Source organism: Salmo trutta, chromosome 33 (assembly GCF_901001165.1).
Source record: "Salmo trutta chromosome 33, fSalTru1.1, whole genome shotgun sequence".
Classification (NCBI taxonomy): Eukaryota; Metazoa; Chordata; class Actinopteri; order Salmoniformes; family Salmonidae; genus Salmo; species Salmo trutta.
The window spans coordinates 18232425-18258300 of record NC_042989.1 but is presented as its reverse complement, the minus strand read 5'-3'; the positions used below and the strand labels follow the sequence as shown (position 1 = coordinate 18258300).

Genomic DNA, 25876 nt, shown 5'->3' with positions numbered 1-25876 from the left:
CGTGCCGTTTCTCTAGTGAGAAATCAAATAATTCACAAGAGAAATTAAGTCAAGAACTATATGGGAAAGGGGGATACCTAGTCAGTTGTCCAACAATGTATTCAACTGAAATGTGACTTCCGCATTTAACCCAACCCCTCTGAATCAGAGGTGCGGGGGGCTGACTTAATCGGATGCTGAGCTGAAAGGAGTTGAAGTTTTCATTAAGTAGATATTCTACCTACACTGAACAAAAATGTAAAGTGTTGTTATGAGCTGAAATAAAAAATCAGATGTTCCATATGCATAAAAAGGTTATTTCTCTCAAATTTGGTTACATCCCTGTTGGTGAGCATTTCTCCTTTGCCATTATAATCCATCCATCTGACAGGTGTGGCATATCATGAAGCTGATTAAACAGCATGATCGTTACACAGGTGAACCTTGTGCTAGGGACAATAAAAGGCTACTTTTAAAATGTACAGTTGAGACACAACACAATGTTACAAATGTCTCCAAGTTTTGAGGGAGTGTGCAATTGGAATGGTGACTGCAGGAATGTCCACCAGAGCTGTTGCCAGATAATTTAATGTTCATTTCTCTGGACGGTACGTCCAACTGGGCCCAACCGCAGACCACGTGTTACCATGCCAGCCCAGGACCTCCACATCCGGCTTCTTCACCTGCAGGATGGTCTGGGGGGATAAATCATTCTAACTAGCTGGGCCTGGCTCCCCAGTGGGTGGGCCTATGCCCACAATGGCTGCACCACTGCCCAGTCATGTGAAATCCATAGATTAGGGCCTCATGATTTTCTTTACATTTACTGATTTTCCTTACATGTAACTCAGTTCAATTTTTGAAATAGTTGTAAGTTGCGTTTTTATATTTTTGTTCTGTATAGTTTATCGACGAAACATGGTAATTAGGACTTACGCCTGCTATGTTAGGTTAAATACACAGACCACATAGGCCACTGCATGATAGAGGAATGCAGACAACCCAATGACAAGAGCGAGTGACAGTTTCAGTATGCGTTATCATCTTTGAAGAACTAGTAAATTGATTGTCAGACAGCGCTGCAGCAGAGTGGATTCGGACCCCTTTTTCCAAATTTTGTTACGTTACAGCCTTATTCTAAAATTGATTGTTTTCCCTTGTTTGTTTCCCATGATTCCACATGTTTTATTTCATAGTTTTGATGTATTCACTATTATTCTACAATGTAAAAAAAATAAATAAAGAGAACCCTGGAATGAGTTTGTCAACTTTTGACTGGTACTGTATAAATTAGAAAAATGTCAACCTGTTTGTCATTATGGGGAGGATTTTTTTATTAATCAATTTTAGAATAAGGGTGTAACGTGGAAAAAGTAAATACTTTCTGAATGCAGGCTATCTAAATAGGATGACTAAAGACCGTTCACTATGGGGAGAACGTTAGATAATTTGCTGCCTGGTATTTTTCTATGTGGACCTGACAGACAAAGGAATATTTTGAACGTTCACTATTTCAAGCTGGCATTTTCATTAAAACACATTTTAATGTCATTATTTCATAATGCATTTTCATTAAACTTTTTTGTTGTTGTATTTTTTACAATGAATCGACCTCCAAAGCCAAGTTAAAGAATGCATAATGAGTAAGGCTGCAGCTCTCGTCAATATTGTATGAGCACAGAAAATGAAGTGTTACATCACTTTAGGGAAGATCATTCTACTGTGTTCCTCCCCCCCAGTCCTATCCCGCTGTAGCATGATCTTGGGAGTGCCAAGTTTTATTTTTTATTTTTCTTCCTGGATGTTATCAATATCTCTGACAGAGATGCTCATCTCTCGGATCTCTAGAGCATGGTATCACCCCAGCCATCTGGAGTTGGCATGATGGAATTGGTGTGAGAGGAGGCTGGGAGCAGCAGGCCTTCAGTAATGAAGCCTCAGATGAGAGAGCAGCAGTAGCATCCTCCATCCTTTCACTTTCTCTCCCAGGCTTTCAGAGAGTCACTAGAGCATAGGCTCAGCAGCTGTCATCTTCGCCATGAAGATCATATCCTCTCTACTTCTCAGTGATCTCAAACCTACAGTGAAGAGGAATGAGTAGTGGACTCGAAGCAGTGCGGATACCCTGGTGGGGTGCCTCCACACTCCCAGTGAGGAGGGAGAAGGACACTACCCTATGTACTCCAGGGAGGTTCAGGAGCCTGGCGCAACGTGGCTTCATTGGCTCCATTTATCTCACCCTTCTGTCTTCCTCTGTGTAAGATGTATCCCTCGGCCACCCTTTGGCCTCCTCACCCGTGTTCTTACGGCAGGTCAGGGTGTCAGGTGCCATAGTGTATCCTAAATGAATAATTTATCGTGTCTGTCTGCATAGCAAGTCTGTCTGAGCCAGGCTGGAGAACCAGGTGATACTGACTGCCAGCTGATGCAATTCTGAGTCACTGTATGCTTTTGGTAAACTGACTCCATGACGAAATGAGACAAACTGCATATTGGTTATCTAGGCTTACATGATGAACATGTAATGATTCAGTGGACGATTACTCAAGCACCTAGGGAACTGAAATGATACTATGGCTATCCTGTACAGCTGGGAGAACCGTGCTGTAGCTCCTCACTGTTCTGTGGATCAGAACATCTCTGGGATTTCTCGGGGATGTCACAACACCTCCCCTCAGTAGTACGAGCATGAAAGTTCAACATTCTGCCCTTGAACGGTTCTCTATGCAGGAGTGTGGGTATTTTCTCTGTCTGTCACAGGCATGGCCTGTACTCCTGTCCCTGGGCGGCTCCAAAAGACGTCAGTTGCCATTTTCTGAGTTTAGTGTTTAGCATAACATCAGTGGCTTCGCACTGAGTTCTGTGGGCACTCTGGAGCAAGATCATGCTCCAGCCATGACGTGAGTAGCTGCATGGGACAGACCTGTCCTTTCCGGCAGTGGTGGAAAAAGTACTCAATTGTCATACTTGATGAAAGTTAAATTCCTTAACAGAAAATGACTCAAGTGAAAGTCACCCAGTAAAATACTACTTGTCAAAGTACTTGGTTTTAAATGGACCATCAAAAGAAAATGGAATTGCTAAAATGAACTTAAGTATCAGAAGTAAAAGTGTAAACCATTTCAAATGTTGTATATTAAGCAAACCAGATGGCACTATTTTTTTTATTGACGGATAGCCAGGGGCACACTCCCAACACTCAGACATAATTCACAAACGAAGCATGTGTGTTTAGTGAGTCCTCCAGATCAAAGGCAGTAGGGATGACCAGGGATGTTCTCTTGATAAGTGTGTGAATTGGACCATTTTCTTGTCAAAATGTAGCAAGTACTTTTGGGTGTCAGGGAGAATGTATGGAGTAAAAAGTACATTATTTTCTTTAGGAATCTAGTGAAGTAAAAGTTGGCAGAAATATATAAATGGTAAAGTACAGACCCCCAAAAATGACTTAAGTAGTACTTTTACTTAAGTACTTTACACTACTGCTTTCCGGTGTATGGTGTGAAGTCCTGTGTGTGTGAGGTGGGGGCAGGCTGTTGACAGGACCTCTGTTGTGTATTTAGGAGATTAGAAACTGCGCCTCAGTGGTGCACAGCCAAATCCCCTCTGCCTGCTCTCCACCCCCACACCACAGAGGCAGCGAGCGAGAGGAGGAGACGGGTTGGAGAGCGAGCCCTGGAAGCATGGCTCTCTAGCTACCTCCGTCTCAGTACTAAATTGTCCCTGTGTGCGTCGACTACTCCTTTAGTGTTGTGTGCCCTGTCTCTTTAATGGTTTGTTGCAGTATAGTGTATATACAGTGTATATACAGTGCCTATGTATCCTAATGTCACAGGGGAATTTTACAATGTTATTCAGCCCTTTATAAGATGAATGCTTCACATGACAAGTCTCAGGTAAGGACTGGAATTGGGCACAGCAAGAGTTTGAGGACGTCGCTCAGGGACTCACCACAGAGTGGGGGGGTAATGTGAGATAATGAGGTCTTGAGGGGAAGGCGGTTATAAAACGTTGTTCCACCTCGCTATCTTAAAATAAACACACTAACTTTAAGTCACTCTGGATAAGAGCGTCTGCTAAATTACTGAAATGTAATTGTAAATAAGCGGAACACCAAGGCGTGTGTGTGTGTGTGCGCGCGCCCTCCCTTAATCTCCCATGGGCAGATTCTGCGTGTAGACCGAAGGACTGAATGGGATGCATGAGATAACGAGCTGCATTAGTTACGTGTTTGGGGGTTTTCATCACTGGTTATTTGGATGTATCAGGTTTGGGCGAAGGCAGTGTTTAAACTGCTCCAGTGAGTCGATTGGAGGGGGTTGAGTTTCCTATTGCGAGGGTGAATACTTCGTTTTTGCCAGATCTTTCCATTTCTAACCCGTATGAACACAGAAGTTAATCACGCATCTGACCCAAATGATGCTAGATATCACGTCTGGATTAACAGAGATTATTGTTCCCTGCTCTGCATAAAGGTTCTCAGACAATACAATGTAGACATACTGTATGTATGAGATTCTAGTTGATCCCTAACATAATGGAAAGGAGTGTCACCTTTACATACATGATGACATCATTTACAGTAAACCATTGCCTGGTTAGTGTTACTGACACAAAGTTAGTTCATAATCTTGAACCAAACTTGGATAAAGGCATGGAATTTTGTGTCGATTGGTACAGTACAGGTTTGTCTTTCTTAGATTAGGTGTTTTTTTTTTTTTAATGTGTAAGCATTTACAAGAGCAGGACCAAGGTTAGGCTAATGAGTCATCTATCCATTACTTTTCCTAAAATGATTAAACAGCCTGCCCTGTACTGCGACTGACGGGCTCTGCCCAGAACTAACGCTTCGATCACACTGACTGCGTCATTGCATTTTGGTACACCAGAATTACATTAATTTCCAATGAAACTCTGCATTTGAGATTTGTGGACTACAGGAAATGAGGACCGAGCACGCCCCCACTCTCATTGACGGGGCTGTAGTGGAGCAGGTTGAGAGCTTCAAGTTCCTTGGCGTCCACATCACCATCAAACTAACATGGTCCAAGCACACTAAGACAGCCGTGAAGAGGGCACAACAAAACCTATTCCCCCTCAGGAGACTGAAAAGATTTGGCATGGGTCTCAGATCCTCAAAAGGTTATACAGCTGCACCATCGAGAGCATCCTGACGGGTTGCATCACTGCCTGGTATGGCAACTGCAATACAGAGGGTAGTGCGTACGGCCCAGTACATCACCAGGGCCAAGCTTCCTGCCATCCAGGACCTCTATACCAGGCGGTATCAGAGGAAGGCCCTAAAACATTGTCAGAGTCCAGCCACCCTAGTCATTGACTGTTCTCTCTGTTACCGCATGGCAAGTGGTATCGGAGCGCTAAGTCTAGGTCCAAGAGGCTCCTAAGTAGCTTCAACCCCAAGCCATAATGCTCCTGAACAGCTAATCAAATAGCCCCTGCTGTTATTTACTGGTGCTCTTTAATTGTTTGTTATTCGTATCTTAAAATGTATTCTTTTGCTATGTTGGTGAAGGGCTTGTAAGTAAGCATTTCACTGTAAGGTTTACACCTGTTGTATTCGGTGCACGTGACTAATAAAATGTGATTTGCCTTGCAGCGTTGTGTTGCGGTGCGTTCAGTGTGGTGCATATGTTGGATTTATCGAACATATGAGTCAAACTGTATGTGTAGACGGCTTGACAGAAATGGTAGCAGAAGGTGAATGTTGAACTTTTGTTGCACACATATCCAGATGATGCTGCGTACTATTTTGCGCAAGAACGCTGTCGGTGTGATCCAAGCGTAAGACCTGTCCTCTTCCCTACACTGCCAGACCATGTTAGTGTTTAGCAGCTTTTCAATTTTCACATCTCTGTGCTGAACGTTATTGTTCACCTGCCTGTCTGACTGACCCGCTGTGTGCCGTTAAGGTGTCTGTATTTTGCTCCCATGCTGAACACAAATGACTCAGATGAACCAGCTGCTTGAACTAGCTAAGCAAGCTAGACGTATTTTATTGACAGATCTCCAGTTACTGATAAAGTGGGTGATAATGATTTGATAGCGGTCTAACGCTCCTTTTTAAAGACATCTAGCCCTCCATAATGCTTTCAACCCACACAATGCCTTCCAATGTGCTCCTAATCAGAAATGGGTTACCTGTGTACACGCAGATATAGAAGACGGGCAGTGTTCTTGTCTAGTGCAGAATGCTTGACCAGTCCGGTACCTGGGGGAAAATCCTCCTTGTGTATAAGGCCAATGCCTTACACCCATTTTACTGTACCAATAGATTTAATAAAGTGTAACAAACGGTCATTCCATACCATGTAGGCCTATTTATTTGCATGTTATTTTTGCATTTAGCAAGTATTGCAGTTAGTCTGCTAAATGCCTATCGTTAATTATAGGAAAGAACGAGCATGCTTGGCCTTGCTGTATGATTGGACAGTTCTGGACTCAGTCTGACTTTAGTTTTTTGCTGATTTGTGTGTCTCAAAATAGCTCTTAACTATCAGTGAGCCATTTCTTCAGTTCAGAAATGCATGGCCCCTCTGCTGGAGACGAGCCTACTGAAGTACACACACACACACACACAAGCAGGCATACAGTTGCATACAAACATAATGGGGACTCAGACATGATGACAAAAGAGCCTTAGAAAAGGGTACGGTCTAAAGCACACAAATCAGGAGATTTAGAGAATCAGAATACACACCCGTACATACTGTCTCTCACACACACATTGACCCCCTCCCAATCCGCACACCACAGTGGATCCATTCAGCTTAGATCACAATAGAGGCTCCTTGTGATTTGGACACATCATGTAGCCCAGTAGAAGAGTGACCGTTGTGCCCCAAAGCCTGTCACTTCTTCTGGAGAGGGTGAGCGTGTGTGTGCTTGCGTGTCCGTCCTCTGGGTATATGTGCTGACCCACACAACTCCCCCAGTGGCTTCACAACACCAGTATCGACCTACAGTACACTACTGACCACAGCAGCCAGGCCTATCCTATAACTCTATGCCTGTTGAGGCAGAGCTAGTTCTGTATCTCTGCAGGAAGGAAACACCCCCTGCTGCATCATTTTACATTGTTAAGCAAGAGTGTTACCAAAAACATACAAAACAAAAAGATAGTGGTTATGGCTATAGTGGTAGTACAGTAGCTTTCCTTGTTTATGTTTCCTTGTTGACCTCTAACCCCTGACCTCTCCCGTGTCTCCCCAGCTGGACCTGAGCCAGCCCCTGGAGGAACAAGGTCCCCTAGACGTCATCATCCACAAGCTGACCGACCTGATCCTGGAGGCTGATCAGAACGACACCCAGTCAGTCCTGCTGGTGCAGAGAGTGCAGGTGAGGGGTGGAGGGAGGGAGAGCCTGAGTTACAACGGCCAACAGTCTATGATTCCACAACACCACAGACAGATTTCACCACTACAACACGTCTGGTAATTAAAGTGGTTTTGCTAATTAGAGGGGGAAGTGGTCATGTATTTCTGTATCTCACAGGAACAGCCTGTGTTATGAATGTTGTGCACTCATTTTGTGTCTCATCTTAGTGGGAACAGTTTGAAATGAATGTGTTTTGAAGTGTGAGGTGTGTGTGTGGTGATGGTTGCTGTGTGTTTGTTCTTGTGTGGATCGATCTGGCAGTGCTTTAAAAGGTGTTAGATGTGGTCTCTATCCATGCCACCCTTCTCTCGCCCTCTGTCTCTGGATGACTCAGAGGGCTCTGCTGTTATCGTGTACAGAGTCACGCAGTCACGCCATCCTCACTGCCAGGGACTGAGACTACGCTGCTGCTGACTGCTTATTTGGAAAGGAAAGATGGGGATGTTCACAAGGGACAGATAATCAACAGAACAAAATGCTTCTCAGATTTTTTTATATATTAATCTTAATGTCACATCAGCACGCAATGTTCAGTTCCTTTCTTTTATGCCATTTTAAAAGTGGGGATCAATCAATCAAATTTATTTATAAAGCCTTTTTTTATATATATTTTTTTACATCAGCTGATGTCACAAAGTGATATACAGAAACCCAGCCTAAAATCCCAAACAGCAAGCAATGCAGATGTAGAAGCACGGTGGCTAGGAAAAACTCCCAAGAAAGGCAGGAACCTAGGAAGAAACCTAGAGAGGAACCAGGCTCTGAGGGGTGGCCAGTCCTCTTCTTCAAGCCTATTGTACCTGTCAGTAGAGCCAGTCAAGGACCCCACCTCTTGAAATGATATCGATCTTGGCTGCAGATGACTAGGATGGTTGAAAGGGAGGGTTGGTTAACAACTGTTGATTTGATCTCCACTCCCTCCTGTAGGTATTTTATGACTCAGAATATCCCCATCTTGCTGTGTGAAGGCATAGTACTTATTGCTATCAGAGACGCTACACAGCAATATAACAAGCAGTTGGCGGGCAGGTTTTCTTTCAGGGAGATTAGAATTTAACTTTGACCCTGCCGCTGAACGTCACATATAGCCTTGCATTTAGTCAGTCCGTCATTCAGTGGCATGGAAATAAACAGCATTAATGATCAGAACTGTCACTGCATCCTGTAGTTTAGGGAGCGAGGACTTCATTGTGCAAACATTGCCAGATAGTTTGCATACCTTCTTTTGACTATAACTGAATTAGATGTTCTCTAACTGTGCAAGGCTTTATTTACATCTTAAAGGGCATCAACCATATCCTGTGGATTTAGGTGAATGTGGTATTCTTTTCCTTAGAGGACTTTTAAGGGGAAATACCACAACTGCCTTCTATTGCAAAACAGGCAACCACAGCTAGTGCTTGTTGATTGTGAAGAACACCATCAATAAACACTTGGACTTGTGTGGCCTTCAAGTATAGGCCTATGAATTGGGTTATACATAATTAATATGTTGGCCTGTTTCATTTGCATATGTACAGTTAACTGGCGAAATAAAGGAAACACCAGCATAGTGTTTTAATAGGGTGTTGGGCCACCATGAGCCAGAACAGCTTCAATGCACCTTAGCCTAGAGTCTGGAACTCTATTGGAGGGATGCGACACCATTTTTCCACCAGAAAATGTTCTGATGGTGGTAGAAAACACTGTCTTAGGCGCCACTCCAGAATCTCCCTTAAGTATTCAATTGGGTTGAGATCTGGTGGCTGGGCGTCCATGACATATGCTTTACATCGTTTTCATGCTCATCAAATCATTCAGTGACCACTTGTACCCTGTGGATGGGGGCATTTTCATCCTGGAATAGACCACTCCTATCAGGATAGAAATGCTTTACCGTAGGTTGAAGGTGATCGCTCAGAATGGCTGTGTATTTATTGGTGTTTACCTTGCCCTCTGGCGCCTAAACCAATGAGTGTGCTCGCATACTCCCTTAAGACCTTCTCTTGAAAAAAAATTAAAAAGCGGCAATAGTACCATTTGTCTGTTTTGAGACACCGTAGTATACAGTATACACTTCCTCATAATAGTCAAAATTGGTCTAAAATGACTTTAGAAATCTGTCATTTAATTTTGACTCTTTTTGCTGATGAGATCTTAGTCGTGCAATTTTCCATCTAGCTGAGATGTTTGGTGCAGTATTTCTCAGTAACAAAAAGTGCATGTAAACGAGCAGTCTCTCGTTGAATGACAACAGACTTTTATGAAGAATCCTTACTGTTGACCAATCACAAACAAAGTGGCATAGACTTCGGCTACCAATTTTGGCTTGCCTTGGGGAAAGCTGTGTGTACCCAAATGTCGTCCATATATGGACAATCTCTCTTTCACCTTAATGGGTTGAAAGGACCTAAACCACGCCAGGAAATGCACCCCACACCAAAAGAGCCACCAGAACCCTCATTTACCAAAGTGTTTCCTTTTATTATGGCAGCTACCTGTAGGTAGACATCTTTCTCCATTATTACCTAGCACACTCTGCCAACACTCTCATCCCCCTGGAGGAATCCACTGTCCCACCCTTTTTCTCTCACACACATTTATAGGACATTTTTTATATAGATTTTTTTTAAGCAAATTGATGGCCAAAATTCAGAGGAGTTGTCACGTCTTTTAAACCACTGGAAGATTGGTTTGGCTTTAGTTTTTGATGGCAACATGTTTGTCTTATGTAACGACACTACTGTTTTGATCAGCGCTGGCAGGAGTCATACTCTCTCAACAGAAAGATGTTCAGTCTCAAGGAAAATAAATTGTGTGTGTAGGCAGGCATTTCTGTGCCTGTGTGTGTGCATGTATGTTTGTTAGGCTACATTAGACCTCATTGCCTATGTCTAAAAATGTATTTACGGAAAAAGGAGATATCACTGACGTGGGGGGGAGGGGGTGTTGACTATTTTGCATAATGTTTAGGCCAAAGCATCTGCCAGTGTTGAAGAGTAGCTAAAAGACTGACATGATGACAGGCTGGCAGGAAGGACTGTGCAGAGAGGTGAAAGTGGAGAGAGTGAGAGATGGAGGAGGGAGATGGCTTGGAGAGGAGGATGGAGTGTTGAGACGAGGAGGATAGAAAGATGGGGGTGGGGTTATATAAATCAGGAAACCTCACGCCGACCTAACAGCCTGCCATGCAGGGCACAGTGATGATGATGACACACAACACAGTGGGCATGAAGGAATGAGCAGGGTATCAAAATGGAAATACACATGAGCCCTGTCCTACTGTGACGTGTAAGTGTTGCACAGTGTCCAGACTGCCTACATTAGCTGGGATGTGTGCTCCCTCATAATCTCCTGTGTGTGTGTGTGTGGCGCCTCCTTTCAGGACTACATTGAGGCTCACCCTGAGACCATCGTGCTGGATCCCCTCCCAGCCATCAGGACCCTGCTGGACCGCTGCAAGTCCTACCAGCTCATCCACAGGATAGAGGACTGCATGCAAGGTACCACACACGCAACACTGGCACTGCCTCGCACTGGTATGATTTAACTCCCAATATCCCCAGTGCCACTGCCAGTCCTAGACCGCAAAGATCCCACAGGAGTGTGTATGTGGGGTTTTTAGAGTGAGTTATCTGTTGTGTCAAGGATTGGTTGTGATAACAGATGATTTTGATTTAGTTTCTGAGAAAGTGACCAGGAGATGGTGGTGTGACTTATTTCAGCGGTGGATCTTGTCACCCTGTAGTTCAATAATATCATGTTGTGCTTCCTACCAGGTGCTTTATGCAGGTACTAGAGGAGCATAACTCCCACTATGACAGCACCATCCCTCTGTGAACCCCTGGTGAACCTGGCTCCTGCCTCTACCAGAGTATATTGTATCCAGTGATGGACTAAAGCTGTATTAGCTAGAGGAGGCTGTCATCCAGCAGGCCAGCAGCACCTAGATCTTCTGTCACAGGAACCATATGGTCCCCAGTGGGCTGGCTGTGTAGCCTGTCTGGGTCTGGGTCCAGAGACTGGAGCAGAGCAGTGGAATGATGGCACATTAACAACAGAGCTTTTCTCTACTGTAAACACAAGTGACTCATCTGCTGTTCATTTACTGAGAACATGGTACGGGACATAAACCTGGAGCCATTACATGAAAACCCTTCTGTACTCGCACGCACCGCACCGCACGCACCCCACGCAGGTGGAGAGAGAGACAGAGACCGAAGAGTGTGTGTACACGTGCGCATGTGTGCACTCTTGAGTACACATTTTTTGTGTGTGACGCGTACTGTACATGTGTGTAGTTGTGCAGTGCTTGTGGGTGGCATGTTCAGCTACATGGAATGATTCAGTGTAACCCTGGGTCAGGAATAGATCAGAGATGTCTCCGAATGTAAAGTGGCGTCAGTTGCTTAAAATAGAACACTGAAAATGTCTGTTTTTTTCTCCCAAATAGACATGTTGGTGGTTAGGTAACAAGGTCTGTAAGCTGTCTGAATTGAGGGAAGCCTCTGTGTGTCCTATGGGTACACACGACTATGGGGGGGGGGGGGGGGGGCTGGCTGGCTTGCTTACTCATAGGACATGGTTGGATAAGGGGCCTGCTATAATGATGTGATGCATCTGCTATTGAGTGACTGAAGTGGTGAACCTTTTGAATACTCCTCATGCTGTAGTTTCCACCCAGAAGATTCTGGAAGGTTGGACTGGGATGTTGAAATGTAAACTGTCAGATCGCATTACAACATGACAAGAAAAAAACTGTTTGTGATCGTGAATTAAAGTGTTAGTTTCTGTAGTCAATAGTGCTGAGCGATTAACCCAAATGTAGGTTATTCTTTCGTTTTTTTACTAATTGACCGTCGGTTAAGTTATTAGAATTCCATTTAGCTCGATGTGCAGTTTATTTAGAGAGAAATCAGATCAAGTCTGAACTGTGCGATGTAGGGAATTGTAGTTTCCAACAGGCCAATATTCTACATAGTTTAGTGCATAAAAGTGGTAATTAACTACAATGACCATAATCCTTTGCTGCTTTAACTTGTCCGCTCTGTGAGGAGCAGTCACTGAGAGAAGAGTGAACACTTGATTGAGAGGGATAGAAAGCAGTTGCTTCGCGAGCCCGAAAATACATGATCTAAGTGATTGATAGTTGGTATTCAGCAGTCATAAAAGTGTCTTATTTATTTCGAAGAACTACTAAAATAGTGATTGAGACAGCATAGGCAGCAGCTCTAGAGAGATGAAATGACAGTCATCAAATAAAACACATTTTTGATTAAAGTAATGTGAATAAATTATGGTCAGTCATTACCGCCATGGGACTTTTATTAATTGTTTTATTCAGTGTTACAACATTTAACCCACATAATGCACAGTGCAATTAATGTAAAACATTTCTTTACAGAAAACCGTGATTTATTTATTTTCTAATCGAGCCGAAACCAAAGTGACCTAAAATGACTGGGCGCTAGTCGTCAACAACCGTGGCTGGTGCTGGTGGGAGCATGGAGAGGAGGGTTGTTGTAGCAGAGATATTATATTATATTGAGAAGATAGTTGTGACCGCTCTAACAATGGAAATGAAATACATGTCCTCGAAGGTGGAGGCAAGATCAAGTGGAACCATTCTAGCCAATGAGAGTGCAGATGCGCGTGTGAACAAACAGGCACAACGCCGATGTACAGTTGGTGCGTCTACGTATCAATGCATTCGTAACAACCAAACCATTACGGAACTTCTGTTTGACCAAATAAGCCTCACGTAGCAAATTAGAAATGACATTTTTTGTTCACCAAATTTGACACTCATGGACCTCACTTTGTGATCTTATTTTCGTGGACAGATTTTGTCTGGCGTGAAACCTCTTCTGCTCTTCCTGTTTGGTTGTAATGAGAGTGGAAAGTCCAAAGTGCACACTCTGGCACGGCCACTTCCTCCTCCTTATCAGTTGAGACCATGTAGCCCCAGTGCAGTGGTGGCTGCCCAGTACCAGAGGCTGCAGACAGCCTGCCATGGTCAGAGGGCTGCCTGAGTGGCTAAGAATACTACTCAATGGGAGGAAACACTAGAGCTTTGTGCTTGTTTGTGTGTAAGCTGATACATGTTAAACTTCTATAAGTATACCTGGAGATCAGTAGACAGCCCTGTGAAATGTTTGCCTAACTACACAGGGGTTGCCTAACTACACAGGGGTTGCCTAACTACACAGGGGTTAGTCCTCCTGGTCCCATTAGTCTCCTCTATACCACATGACTCATTGTTCCGCTCATCAGCTTTCCAGAGTGTTGTCGAAGTCTGTTTTGGCAGGGCGGTTGTTTACTTTAGGTGGTGGAATCCACTCTTTTCCGTTTAGAAGTCAGTCTTGCTGCCTCTATTTCACTTGGTGTTTGTAAAGATGGCAACAGTCGTCAGGCTGTACAACGTGAAGGATCTGATTCAGGGTGCTCTTCGTCTTGGTATTTCTTTTCCACTTCAAAAGAAAGGGACTGGGACTAGGACACCCTTAAATGAACAGATGTTTTTGTGGGATCAAACTGAACCAGACTCTTGAGGTATTTGTTTAACTGGATTATGGTAGTGCTTTGTTATATGGGGAGTATTTGGTGTCCACATAAATCCTATGTTTCTGTGGTTCAAACGCGACCAACAATAACAAGTGTCCTGCTGATGCAAGAAATCAGTATTTATACAAAGGCTCATCAGATGAAAGAAAAAGAGCTGTGGAGGGACTGCTGAGGACCGCACAGACACATCCAGGCCCATCCCATCCCCAGCACAGAATAGTCAGCATGGGCTGAATAAAAACCACTAAGATTGATTGCCTTGCTTACATAAAGACTGCCTTCAAAGCAGTTCACTGTACCTTTATGGACCTGTTCTGTTCGATTGATCTGATGAAGTTAATTGAGACGTCAGCGTAGGTGCTCTACGACGCCGAGTTGAAGATGTTGTTCTCTCACAAAGATGAATGGATAATTATATTTCTACTGTAAACTCCTTACAGCGGGATTTGGAGAATGATGGGTTTACTTGCAGGGCACACAGAGTTTGAAAACATCCCTGGTTTGGCTCTGAGCAAGGGAATAGAAGAGGAGCTGGTAATGCTAGGAATGTAGCCTTAAATAGCAACATTTAGATTTCAATCTACTGTTAACACTGGACTTGTACCAGTATAGGCCTACTTGGTAATCCTTTGATAATGCTGATAATAACTTTTGCAAAGAAAATGTGAAGGTCAGTTTCACTGGTGGCTGCTTGCCTTTATAGAAAGAGTTCACCAGTGTCCGGTATGAACATTTCAATCAGCCAGGCCTGTCCTGTTTTTTCCCTTAAGGATTAAACCCTATTGATAACATCATTTTAAGATGAGAATCTCTCATTTTAATTGGGTGTTTTGTCATGGTAGTATTGGGTCTGGTATAGTACTGTCCTACTCCAGATCCCCAAACTCTGAGCGGTTCCACAGCGTCAGGCCAGCCAGTGGTGTATGCTGTCTGCTTCGAGTCGGACTGACGTCCCGTAAACGTCTGCTGAGTGCACACAGTGTTTAGACAGAGGAGGAGATTGATCCCCTGCACTCAGAGCCAAACGGCCAGGGCCAAGCACGACACCAACGCATAACACACAGACCGTGTGCTTCACTCACCATCACCACCATTCTCATATCCCCTCTAGTCTCTCTTTATCTGGGCCTGATGCTTCCAACTGGGCCTTTTTTAGACTTTGTTTTTGCTCAAGTCACGATCCACAGGTATGGGAACATGTGATGGCAGTCTATTTGGATTTAAAGTGAGTTTTTGTTCTCACAATTAAAATACATGTTGGGTCTTTGGATTGTTTTTAAGTGACGTTAGTGCGACATTACTATCCCCTCCCTCCCACAACAGCAGTGTGAGTGTGAATTCCGAGCTCAGCTCAGTGGGGTGATGGGTAAACCCTCCAGGCCTCTGTCTCACTCATCACGCCACACTCCTAGGCTGCTGCCACGTCTCCATTGATAGCCACTGACAGAACAGGAGCACCACAGACGAATACAAGTTAAGGAGCACAGAGTACAATCACATTTATCTTGTATGAACAATCAAGTGATGTTTGTTTGTGCCTAGGTTATTTTTTAATGTTGTATGTTTAGCTACCTTAAAAATCAGTCTGAGGGAATTCTATACTTACGCATTTCTTTTAACTTGTGTTCATTAAGGTGATTGTTCTATTGTTATTAAATGTTCTGTTGGTGATTTATTGCTTCCTTTTTGTTGATTATTCTAAAAGACAGCCTGTTTTACGGTTTGTTACTATAAGAACCTACCCTGTCCGTAATAGGGGATTGTGATTGGCTACATTACATATAGTGCAAATCGCATGCTGAACAACGGGGCCAGCAAAATGGGAAGCGGACCAATGGCTTTGACACCTTGGTGATCCCCCTACTTCCTCCAATCACTCCTCCCCTCCTGAGTCAGCTGCTCATGACTGCCTGGGCGTTCACTCCCTGACTGGTCTGAAGCGCAAGTCATCTTGTGTAGTGTATGTAAAGATGGTGGATAAATGAAGTTGTTTACAGTTGAAAGAAATATAGTTCATTGACTGTGTATGAACCAGAAAAGTGTGAGATTTGTCTCTACCGTTTCTGTCTTTGTTATATGCTCTCCACATCCACAATGTGATCATTGAGCTGTGGGTCTGTGTAGCCTATCTGCGACCACAGCTCAGCAGCATTCAGGGGTGTAGCCACTAGCCAGTGTAATACAGTCCTGTGGGTTTCTCCTGACCTCAGCACAACTCACCGGAAGCACCAACATCACATTGCCCACACAACACAAACACTGTAGTGTTTCTATTGTGTTTTTGTCATCAGCAGCAATATGCCAGCGCTTGGTTTGGCCCGGACACTGATTTTCTGTGTCAAACGAGCTGCCTTATCTCTGATAGCCAGGAAATTACTGCAGCGCCCAGAACTTTAATATAGCAGAGCTCCGGGCTGAGACCATTTAGTCGCATTTTGCGACCCTTTGACTTGGCTGTGCAAGTTAAAACTATGATTTGGTTGAACAGTACACCTAAAATAAGGTGCTTTAATTTCTGCCATGAAAGAGCCTACCCTGCCCCTGCAGTGCCCGTTTTGCCGTGGCCGGCTTCTGTGGCTCACTCCCTCTCCCTCCAGCTGTGGACTCTATTAAGAGGGTGAGAGAAATGCGTTATTTCAAAATAAGTTGCTGGTAAAACACTAACACAGTTTTGAAAACAGGTATGCTGTTTTCTAGCTGAAGAGAGGAGGGTTTCGGCTTTATTAGGGGTATTATTATAATCATATTATGAACACCTTTTTTTAAATAACGGATATATCTCTTGTATGTCTTTGCGATGTGGCTCATGCGAGCCACACATTGGCCATTTTTAAAATCAGAAAATTCTGGAGGCCTATTTTGACCGAAAAATATAGCAACAATAGCCTAATTGTCAACCCAAAATTCATGGCAATCACTGGTTTATGTTGCACATAAAAATACTTCAATCATACATTCCTGCTTGGACATGTTTGACCATTTTTTTAATGTATTTAATCATACTATAATCACTCCGTAGTATTTTTTTCAATAAAGCACCATGGATGACTTTTAAAAAAAATGACTCATTTGTTCTATTGCGTTACGCCAGGAGAACATTCTTGGTGCGTCCAAATAATGGACTGGTGCCACCAGGGGAAACGTTAGTCTGGAGCCCTGTATCCGCTTACACAGGGCAGATTTACTGTGTTCTACCTGCAGGATGTTTGTCCGTCATTTCCTGGGATGGCAGAACCTCTTACTTCAAGTCTTATGAGAGGAGATGGAGAAACAGCCACCGCTGCAGGCCACTATGTAAACAATGAGAATCAAGCTCTGATTCGATTCTCCAAAGTGCTACACAGTCTGTGTGACTAGCACTCCCATCCTGAGTATGTGTACTGTACATGTACTGTATGTACACTTGTCTGGTTTTGGAAGAGCTGTGGACTTGTCCCGTGTATAATGTTGTCTGTCAATCTGTTGTTTTCTGTCTGATCTATGTGTTGTCTGGTGCTGTGGCGTCTCTCTGGGCGGAGCAGGCCAGACAGGGTTGGCAGCTTCCTTGTTTATTTATTTGAACAGGAGCCTGTTCTCCTCTCTACCTCCTCTGCTCCTCCCTCAGGTGGCAGCTGTGTGTTTTAGGGTTCTCTAATCCAGCTGTATAAAGGAAGGGAGTGACGACGGGGTACTGACACGCACACAGGTGGTGTGTTTGTGTGTGTCTAAAATTGGATGGCCTTCTGCCTCTGTCATCAGATGACAAGTAGCTCTCTTGTCGGTGTTTTGGCTGTATGAATAGGGTATGTTTGGCGTCACAGGTAAAAAAAAAAAAAACTAGCCATCTCTGAGAGAACACGTCAGTCGGTGTGTTTTGAGTTTCTGTGTGCGTGAGAGTCTGTTCTTGGATAGTCAGGCTGAAACAAAGAAGGACTTCTGAATGACATGCTTAGGGATTTTTTTCCTTCAACAGATTCACTGATATTAAGATGGGGTTTTCCTTCCTAGTTCCTACTCTCTTACTCATCTCCGTTTCTTCCTCTGTCTCCCCTCCCTCTCTCCATCTCCCTTCCTCACTAGATGAGAGAATCTGCTCTCCCCCGTTCATGGTTCTGAACACAGAGTGTGGTCCAGATACACTGGAGAAGATTGAGAAGCATGGACTCACGTTCCCATTTAGTAAGTCCCTCCCTTTCCTGTTTGATAGAGGAAGAGGAATTGTCACTTGACCCAGATGATTACACAGGGTCCTTCCTCCTCCTCACTTTGTAGGGTTTGACATTAGGAAACAATTTGTAGTGAGGGGGAAACTGCCAAACACTCAAAAAAAAAAAAAAAACTGGTTTTAGTATGCACACATTAGCTACACAGCAATTAGTTTGTTATTTAGGAGAGTGGCGTGGTTTAATCCTGATATTACTTTTCAGTGTTGAACTATAAATGTCTTGGTTTAACTTCTGGAAGTACATTTTTAGCTTAATTATTTTCAAACCCTCCGCTATTTTTAAGCCACCTTGTATGTCCAATTTACCTAGCTTTCTTGTCTGCAGACAGCCATTTATGGAGAAGGGGTTTTGAAAGTTGTGGTCAGTGTAAAAATAACCCGCTGTCATCTTGTGATGGTCATGTTTTTTCTCAACACGGATGCCATTGGGGAAGTGTGGTTTCCTCACAAACATTTTCAACCTGTTCTTCTTTCTCCATCTCTCAGTTTGCAAAACACGAGTAGCCCACGGAACCAACTCCCACGAGGTAAGAGCCACCAGGGTCATGGTGGGGAAGGGGGATACCTAGTCAGTTGCACAACTGAATGTATTGAACTGAAATGTGTCTTCCTCATTTAACCCAACTCCTCTGAATCAGAGAGGTTCGGGGGGCTGACTTAATCGACATCCACATCATCATCGCCTGGGGAACAGCTGTTGGTTAACTGTGTTGCTCAAGGGCAGAACGGCAGATATTTTTTTTACATCTTGCCGGCTCAGGAATTCGAACCAGATCTTTCGGTTACTAGCCCAACGCTATTAACCGCTAGGCAACCTGCGCTTAGGGTCACAGATTAATCACACCCTCGATCGTTAGCTAAATCCCTGTAATCCATTAGTGTCTCTAACTAGATAATCATTTAACACATCAAACACTCTACAGTTCTCTGTCAGCCCAATCGATAGCCGCTTCTCCGTCCGCCCATATGGTCAACGTTCATATGTGTGGATGTCATGGAAACGGGTTGGATGGATGTTATGGTACATGAACAAGTTTCTGAATGAAATGAGATGAACTGTATTGATGACCTCTTCTCCCTCTCCACAGATGGCCATCATCTTCAGTGAGGAGGACCTGAAGGATGTGAAGCCTCCGTGTGTGATCCAGAGCTTCATCAACCACAACGCGGTGCTCTACAAGGTGTTTGTGGTGGGGGAGTCCTACACACTGGTGGAGAGACCCTCCCTCAAGAACTTCCCCGCTGGACCAGCAGGTGAGGAGGACCCAGGAGACTGTCTATTTATGGGCACACAGAGTGCCATGCTGAGGAAAGCCTACATGCTGTCCTAACAGGCCCAATAAAATACCTCATAAAGGCTTTTAAACATCTTTAAGACTGGACTCCCACTCTCTTTAGAAAAAAGGGAGTGCAGTGGATTTGGTTGTTTATAAATGTTGGTCAACTAGTTTTTTTCTTTATTTGATTTCATTCTCTAGAGGAAAAGCATGGTGTACAGTCAGACTGATATCTTATTCCTGTCTTGTGTATGGCAACCGGTTGTTTTCGATACCAAACGTCATGAGGCAATCAGAGCATTGATTAGGCTGAAGTAATCTGAATGTGGCCCTTTGCCCTGACAGAATAAGCTGCACCATTTGCATCCACTACAGTAAAACCCTCATGCAAACCAGTCTGGGCTTCAGCGGAACCTTTTACCTTCTGAAAGAGACTAGGGTCATCCCTGTGTGCTGCAGCACAGTGAAACATGCAGTAAAGTGCCCCGACCTGCCACACACGCACCACACCTATACTACTGTATACACAGAGTGCCGTCCAGAGGGGTTGTCCAGAGGGGTTGTCCAGAGGGGTTGTCCAGGGGCGTTATACAAACCCGCACTATATATAGAGCAGACAAAATGGATTATAAACGAAGGGAGGTAGAGAAGGGAGGACTGGGTTAGGTAAGGAGAGAGGGGTTGGGTGTTTAAGCACCTCAGTGTTGTGAAAGAGGGCCTGGTGTCAGGAGAAGATGAGGTCCCATCCCACCGCCCACGCTCCCAGCAGAGGTGATATGTGCCTAGGGGTCTTCAGCTTTCCTGGGAATGATTTGTGTAGCTAGCGCTTCCAGTATTACCACACCCTGGTAGTCCGAGGCCCTGGGCTCGTTTCGGACAAAGTCCTGCTTTACTTCAATCTTTCCTCACCCTCCCCTTCTTTATAAAGCCATCGCTTGGTGTTAATGATTACAAATGTGTGCCTTGTAGCGAGGTTCTAACAAGACAAATGGATTGCTCCCTTTACATTGGGTAGGGCTGGAAATCAATCTGTCTGTTTTTGCTTGAGGGAAATCCCTGCGCTGAGTCAGACCAAATTACCAGCTACATGACTGGTAATGGGGATATACGTTGTGTACAAAACATTCTTGATACACACAGGAAGCTGTTGAGCGTGAAAAACCCAGAAGCATTGCAGTTTGAAGTGGATTTAAAAAGTGACCTCAATTAGGGTTCATAGCTGTCACTGTCATGGAACGAGTCCTTAACGTTTAGTACACTCAGTTTATTAAGGCCATTGAAATGGAGTTATGTATGACCATTACAAGTAGGAGTTGTGTGCCTAACAGATGTCTTTTTTTGACATACATTGAGTTTATTTTCATGTTAAATTATCCAAATTTCATCATTAGGTTTTACTTTGGCTTTCGTGTTTGTTTTTAGAATGATTAGAGATGGTTAAGATAATTGAGCAGCACATGTAGATACATATCCACTGTCTATATCAACCAATGTGAGGAATGAACGGATCTTGCATGCTTATTGGAGGGAATAGAGCACTCCTCTAACACTCAAACAAAAATATAATTCATGGGATTTCTGGTAAAGTAATCTTAAGGACACATGCACGCAAGGCCAACGGCAGCTAATATACGCAAGCCTAGAATGTATTTTATGTTAACATCACTGTCATTTTTTTATTGCGCGGTATCTTCCTGTTAGTGATACTGGTACCACTTCATTCATTGTTTATGGTTGCTCCCGTGCCTTTGTTTCCATCAACCAGTGGACTTTGCTGGACATTTGTCGCTCAAATGAGTTTTTGCTACCTCCTAGTGCCTGAGATGAGAACTGTACAGCCATAACAAATAGTTCAGTAGATGTAATGTGTCATCTGACTAAAGTGCATGTTTTCTCCATTACAGACAGAAAAGCAATTTTCTTCAACAGTCATAATGTATCAAAGCCAGAGTCCTCTTCAGACCTGACCTCTGTAAGTGCAATACATTAACATCATGAAATTCATATCACCTATATCTGTTTAAAACCAGTGTTATTAAATGCCCCTTGTTCATTAAACTCAGACTGTTTTCTTCCTGCCACAGAGGGACAACGTGGAGGGGGTGTCCCAGCCACCCAGTGATGATGTCATCAGAGAGCTGTCCAGGTCCTTGCGACAGGCGCTGGGCGTGTCCTTGTTTGGCATCGACGTCATCATCAACAACCTCACGGGCCAACACGCCGTCATTGACATCAATGCATTCCCTGGTCAGTGGTTTGTTCCTCTGCCGTAGGGAATAGGAGTAGATGTGTGTTTCTGTTCAAGTCTACGATGGATGGGCATTCATACTACCTGTGTAGCCGTACAACTCAGTTTTACCATCTCTACCAGTATGTCATTTCAAATCTTTGAGAGATTGCTTTAGGGCATTGCTAGCCTGCGTGACATGGCCTTGCTTGGAGACAGAGACTAGGTGTCTCGGAGAGAGTAAGCTCAACAATGATGTCATCAGCAGTCTTAAATGAGCATTGAGCACGCTCAGAGGCGAGTCTAGCATGCCTCTCTTGACTAGGGCCGTCGCTATGGTAACACTGTTCTCGGGTTGCACTCTGTTGCCACCTTTGACGGTTGGAGTGTGAGGAGAATGGTACTGAGCTAATCCCTACTCTCACAAACATTCACCCTTTGTGCTTTTAAGGACAGAAGCTAGGCAGTCAAAATACAAGCAAGAAGTCCTAAAATAACTACAAGACAATTTTATTCTTTAGTCTTTCATTCATTTACCTCTACTGTACTGTTACCATCAGCTGCCCTCTGTATTGGAGGTGGGATATAAGCATCGGTAAGCCATGTCTCAAGGCTCACCCTCTTCTCTCCAGGTTACGAGGGTGTCCCAGAGTTCTTCAACAACCTCCTGACCCACATCACCAGTGTGCTTCAGGCTCACTCCCCTGACAGCCCCCCAGCCAGCGGGCAGCCCAAAAGCCTGGCATCCAGCCATACCCCCAGCGCTACGGTGCCCACAGCCCCGACCCCGGACTCCCCAGGTTGCTGCAGCATGCTGGGGAAGGAGGCCAGCAGCAGCCCCTGGATCGTGGAGGGGGATGGGAACCTGAAGGGCCCCCGCCAGAGACTGGGCTGTAACTCAGCCATGTCCCCCAACTTCCAGCAACACTGTGTGTCCACGATAGCCACCAAGGCTTCCTCCCAATGACTGCCATCCTCTTCCCCCTTAGCCCCCACCCTGTTCTAACCGCGAACAAAAACAGATGATGATAATGGTGACGATAATGAATAATAATCATAATAATTATGATATTAACTATAATATATCTGTAATCTAAAACCAACTTTTTCTATGTAGATCTTGATGGTGATTGGGTCTTTGATCTTTTCTTTTCTGCCTTTTGGATTTTTTTTGTTTGGTTTAATAAGACTTACAGTAATGTGAACTTTTGGGAACTCTGCTTGCTTAATTGCTGATTTTAGTTTCTCTCTGTGAAATCTCTGAAGTGGTCCACATGAGGTGGTTGGGGGACTAGCCATGTCTGACCTTTGACTGCAGCAGTAAAGAAAAGGGCAATAAACATATGCTCCAGGCACACAGACACATTTCCTGCATTTAAACTCACTAGTGATGGGTGTCTGAATGCCACTCTGTCATGTGTGGTTAGGGTAGAAGGGATGTATGGCTAGAGGATGGTCTGTATTCTAATACTCCTCCACTGGTTTGGACCAGCTGCCTGTGCTAACTGTCTTAAAGCAGAAGAGCCCACTCTGTCATTTCCAAAGTTGCAAGAAAGTCATTGGGATCTTGGTGGACATTAGATTAGGGCTGGGCGATATCTATCGTCTTTTAAGGTATACCGGTATGGATCCTCGTACCGGTATGGATTTTTACAAAACCGTCTAACACGTCAAACTCGTTCTACGGAGAGCCGAGTGTCTGCAGGTTTTCGCTCCTCCCTTGTACTTGATTGATGAATTAAGGTCACTAATTAGTAGTGGGGTGACAGGTAGCCTAGTGGTTAGAGCGTTGGGTCAGTAACCGAAAGGTTGCTGGATTGAATCCCCGAGCTGACAAGGTAAAAATCTGTCATTCTGCCCCTGAGCAGGGCTGTTAATTCACTGTTCCCCGGGTGCCAAAGACATGGATGTCGATTAAGTCAGCCCCCCGCACCTCTCTGATTCAGAGGGGTTGGGTTAAATGTGGAAGACGCATTTCAGTTGAAGGTATTCAGTTGTGCAACTGACTAGGTATCACCCTTTCCCCTAGTAAGGAACTCCCCTCACCTGGTTTTCTAGGTCTTAAATGAAAGGAAAAACCAAAAGCCGGCAGACATTTGTCCCTCTGTGGAATGAGTTTGACACCCAGGGTCTATAACGAGCTGTTGATACAGTGCTATATAAATGAAAGGTTGGACTACTTCACTGTCAGTGTCTTCCTAGTTTGGTTGTGTATATAACAATCAGCATGGAGAAAGGTTTTTGTTGGTTGCCATCCTAGGGTCATGCACTACTCATTAAACATATTCAGAACTTTCATTATCCAGAAACAAAAATTCTGCCAAATACTGCCATCAAAATCAGGAAAGATATTGTGATAATATATATTGGCCAAATTGCCCAGCCCTACATTAGATACAATTTAAATTGAGTGCTGTTTACTTTCCTGTGTGCCATCTTATTGGCAAGGCTCTTGTCATGTCAGTTTGTCTTCACAACTACAGAAAACAGAAAATATTTTATTTATATCAAGATATATGTAGCACGAAAGTCTGAAAATGCCTGAATAATCCTTTTGATCACACCTGATTATAAACATTTATCAGCAGTAAAAGGGGAAAAAATAAATCTGTTCATGTGACCAAGTTAAATATGGAATGTTTATAAAGGCCTTTGAGTGTTTATGGCAGATGTGGTTGAGGTTTATACAGGTGTTTTATGCAAGTACTAAGAAGTCCATGTCCCTGCTTCTCAACTTGATTTGCGTTCCTCCAGCTGAAAGATCAGGATCACATTCCGTTTGTATATGTGGGTGTTTTCGAGAAGAATTCCAGAATTCCAATGCTTTAGTGAAAATGACCTGTCAGACAGTACTGTTTTATGGACTTGAAATGACTGGACACAGGAAACTCTCCCTCCATTACAACTCAATGGAACGTCTGGGCCTCTTTAAAAACGGTATGTTCAATTGGTATTGAACACACTAAATCGGCAAGTTTATTTTTGTGACCATTAAATTAATTGTTTCTTGATTACAATGCTAAGGATTTTTTAGTTTGTTTTTACTTTCAGCCTTATTGACGGCAGACTCCTGGCACCTATTAAACAGTGAAACATCTTGTAGTCCACCTGCTGCGCTCTCTTGTATAGCTGGTATCGACAGACGCCAAACTCCCTGTATGAATCCTATTGTCCAGCTGCTGTGTCCTTTTGAGGTGGCACAAAATTAGGTTAAAATAAAGAGAACATCTAATTTGCTCCTAATGTTCACTGTGAGAGAACCATTTAGTTTTTACTTCTATTTGACTGAAATGTAAATGTTAACATCTGTCATGATTTCCTAAGAACAATTTATTTAGCGATTTTATGGGGGGAAATTATTTTTTTATTAAATGGAGAGTGAGCGAGTTGAACAAACAATGGATGTTTGTCAGACGAGTAGTGAAATAGTTGGTTGGCAAATGAAACTATCTTCAGAACTTCAAGGAGACCGAGCAGCTTAGTTGCCACTGTCTTCACCCTTAGTAAGCATCCAGTTGAAGTGCAAGGAATAGAGTACAGGGCTGCCAACTCAATGTAAAAACAATGGGGCATTTACTTGAGCACAGGCTCTTAGTCCTTCAGCATGTACGTAGAATAAGTAGGCTGGCAAACTGAATCGACACAGAGGTTACTTAGCCCCAATGGCCATGACTGACAATCTAAACGGTTTAGCCATTCCACCTGCAGCTCTCCGGGACTAGCGTTGAGTAGCAATGCTCCTGCAGCCTTTCCTAGTGAAGGACACAGATCTTCAACCCTGTAAACAGTGACCAAGGAGAGGATGTCTTAACCAAGCCATGCCCAGTATGTTGTGAAAACACTGACATATCTGTACACAACTATACTGTGTCTCGCATTGTTTTTCATTGTGCTTCTACATGGGAAATAAATATTACCCCTACTTACAACCTTTATCATTTTTTTCACCCTGACAATGTAATTTGTGCTTTCAGCTTCCACCTGAATGTTCACTTGGAAATGTTGTATCAGTTCTTTAAAGAAACTAATTCTAAACAATGACTTTTTTTTATTAAATGGCTACACCAACAGGGGAAAAAATACCCCCCCCCCCCTTTTTAAATAACCAATATTCATGTGAGAAATTGCCATTACTATTCTAGTGCTTCAGCCCAGATAATGACAAACAAATGTCTAAGTTATTAAATTAATTCCCACAATGTTGTATTGGGTTTCTCACACGTGATAGGCCTCATGTTCATGTCCTGCATA

General features: G+C 43.7%; 1 protein-coding gene across 2 annotated transcripts in view; it reads left to right on the top strand.

Annotated features, from left to right (window-relative positions):
- itpk1b (inositol-tetrakisphosphate 1-kinase b) overlaps positions 1-22988 on the top strand; it is a 38761-nt gene extending 15773 nt beyond the window's left edge. For both annotated transcript variants that reach the window (XM_029730107.1, XM_029730106.1), the window contains exons 4-11: positions 7210-7335; positions 10739-10856; positions 17977-18075; positions 18608-18648; positions 19210-19375; positions 21303-21370; positions 21483-21645; positions 22258-22988. In XM_029730107.1, coding sequence (XP_029585967.1) covers positions 7210-7335; positions 10739-10856; positions 17977-18075; positions 18608-18648; positions 19210-19375; positions 21303-21370; positions 21483-21645; positions 22258-22592 — 1116 coding nt within the window. In that variant the 3' untranslated portion in view covers positions 22593-22988. The remainder of the gene's footprint in view (positions 1-7209; positions 7336-10738; positions 10857-17976; positions 18076-18607; positions 18649-19209; positions 19376-21302; positions 21371-21482; positions 21646-22257) is intronic.
- The last annotated feature ends 2888 nt before the right edge of the window (positions 22989-25876 follow it).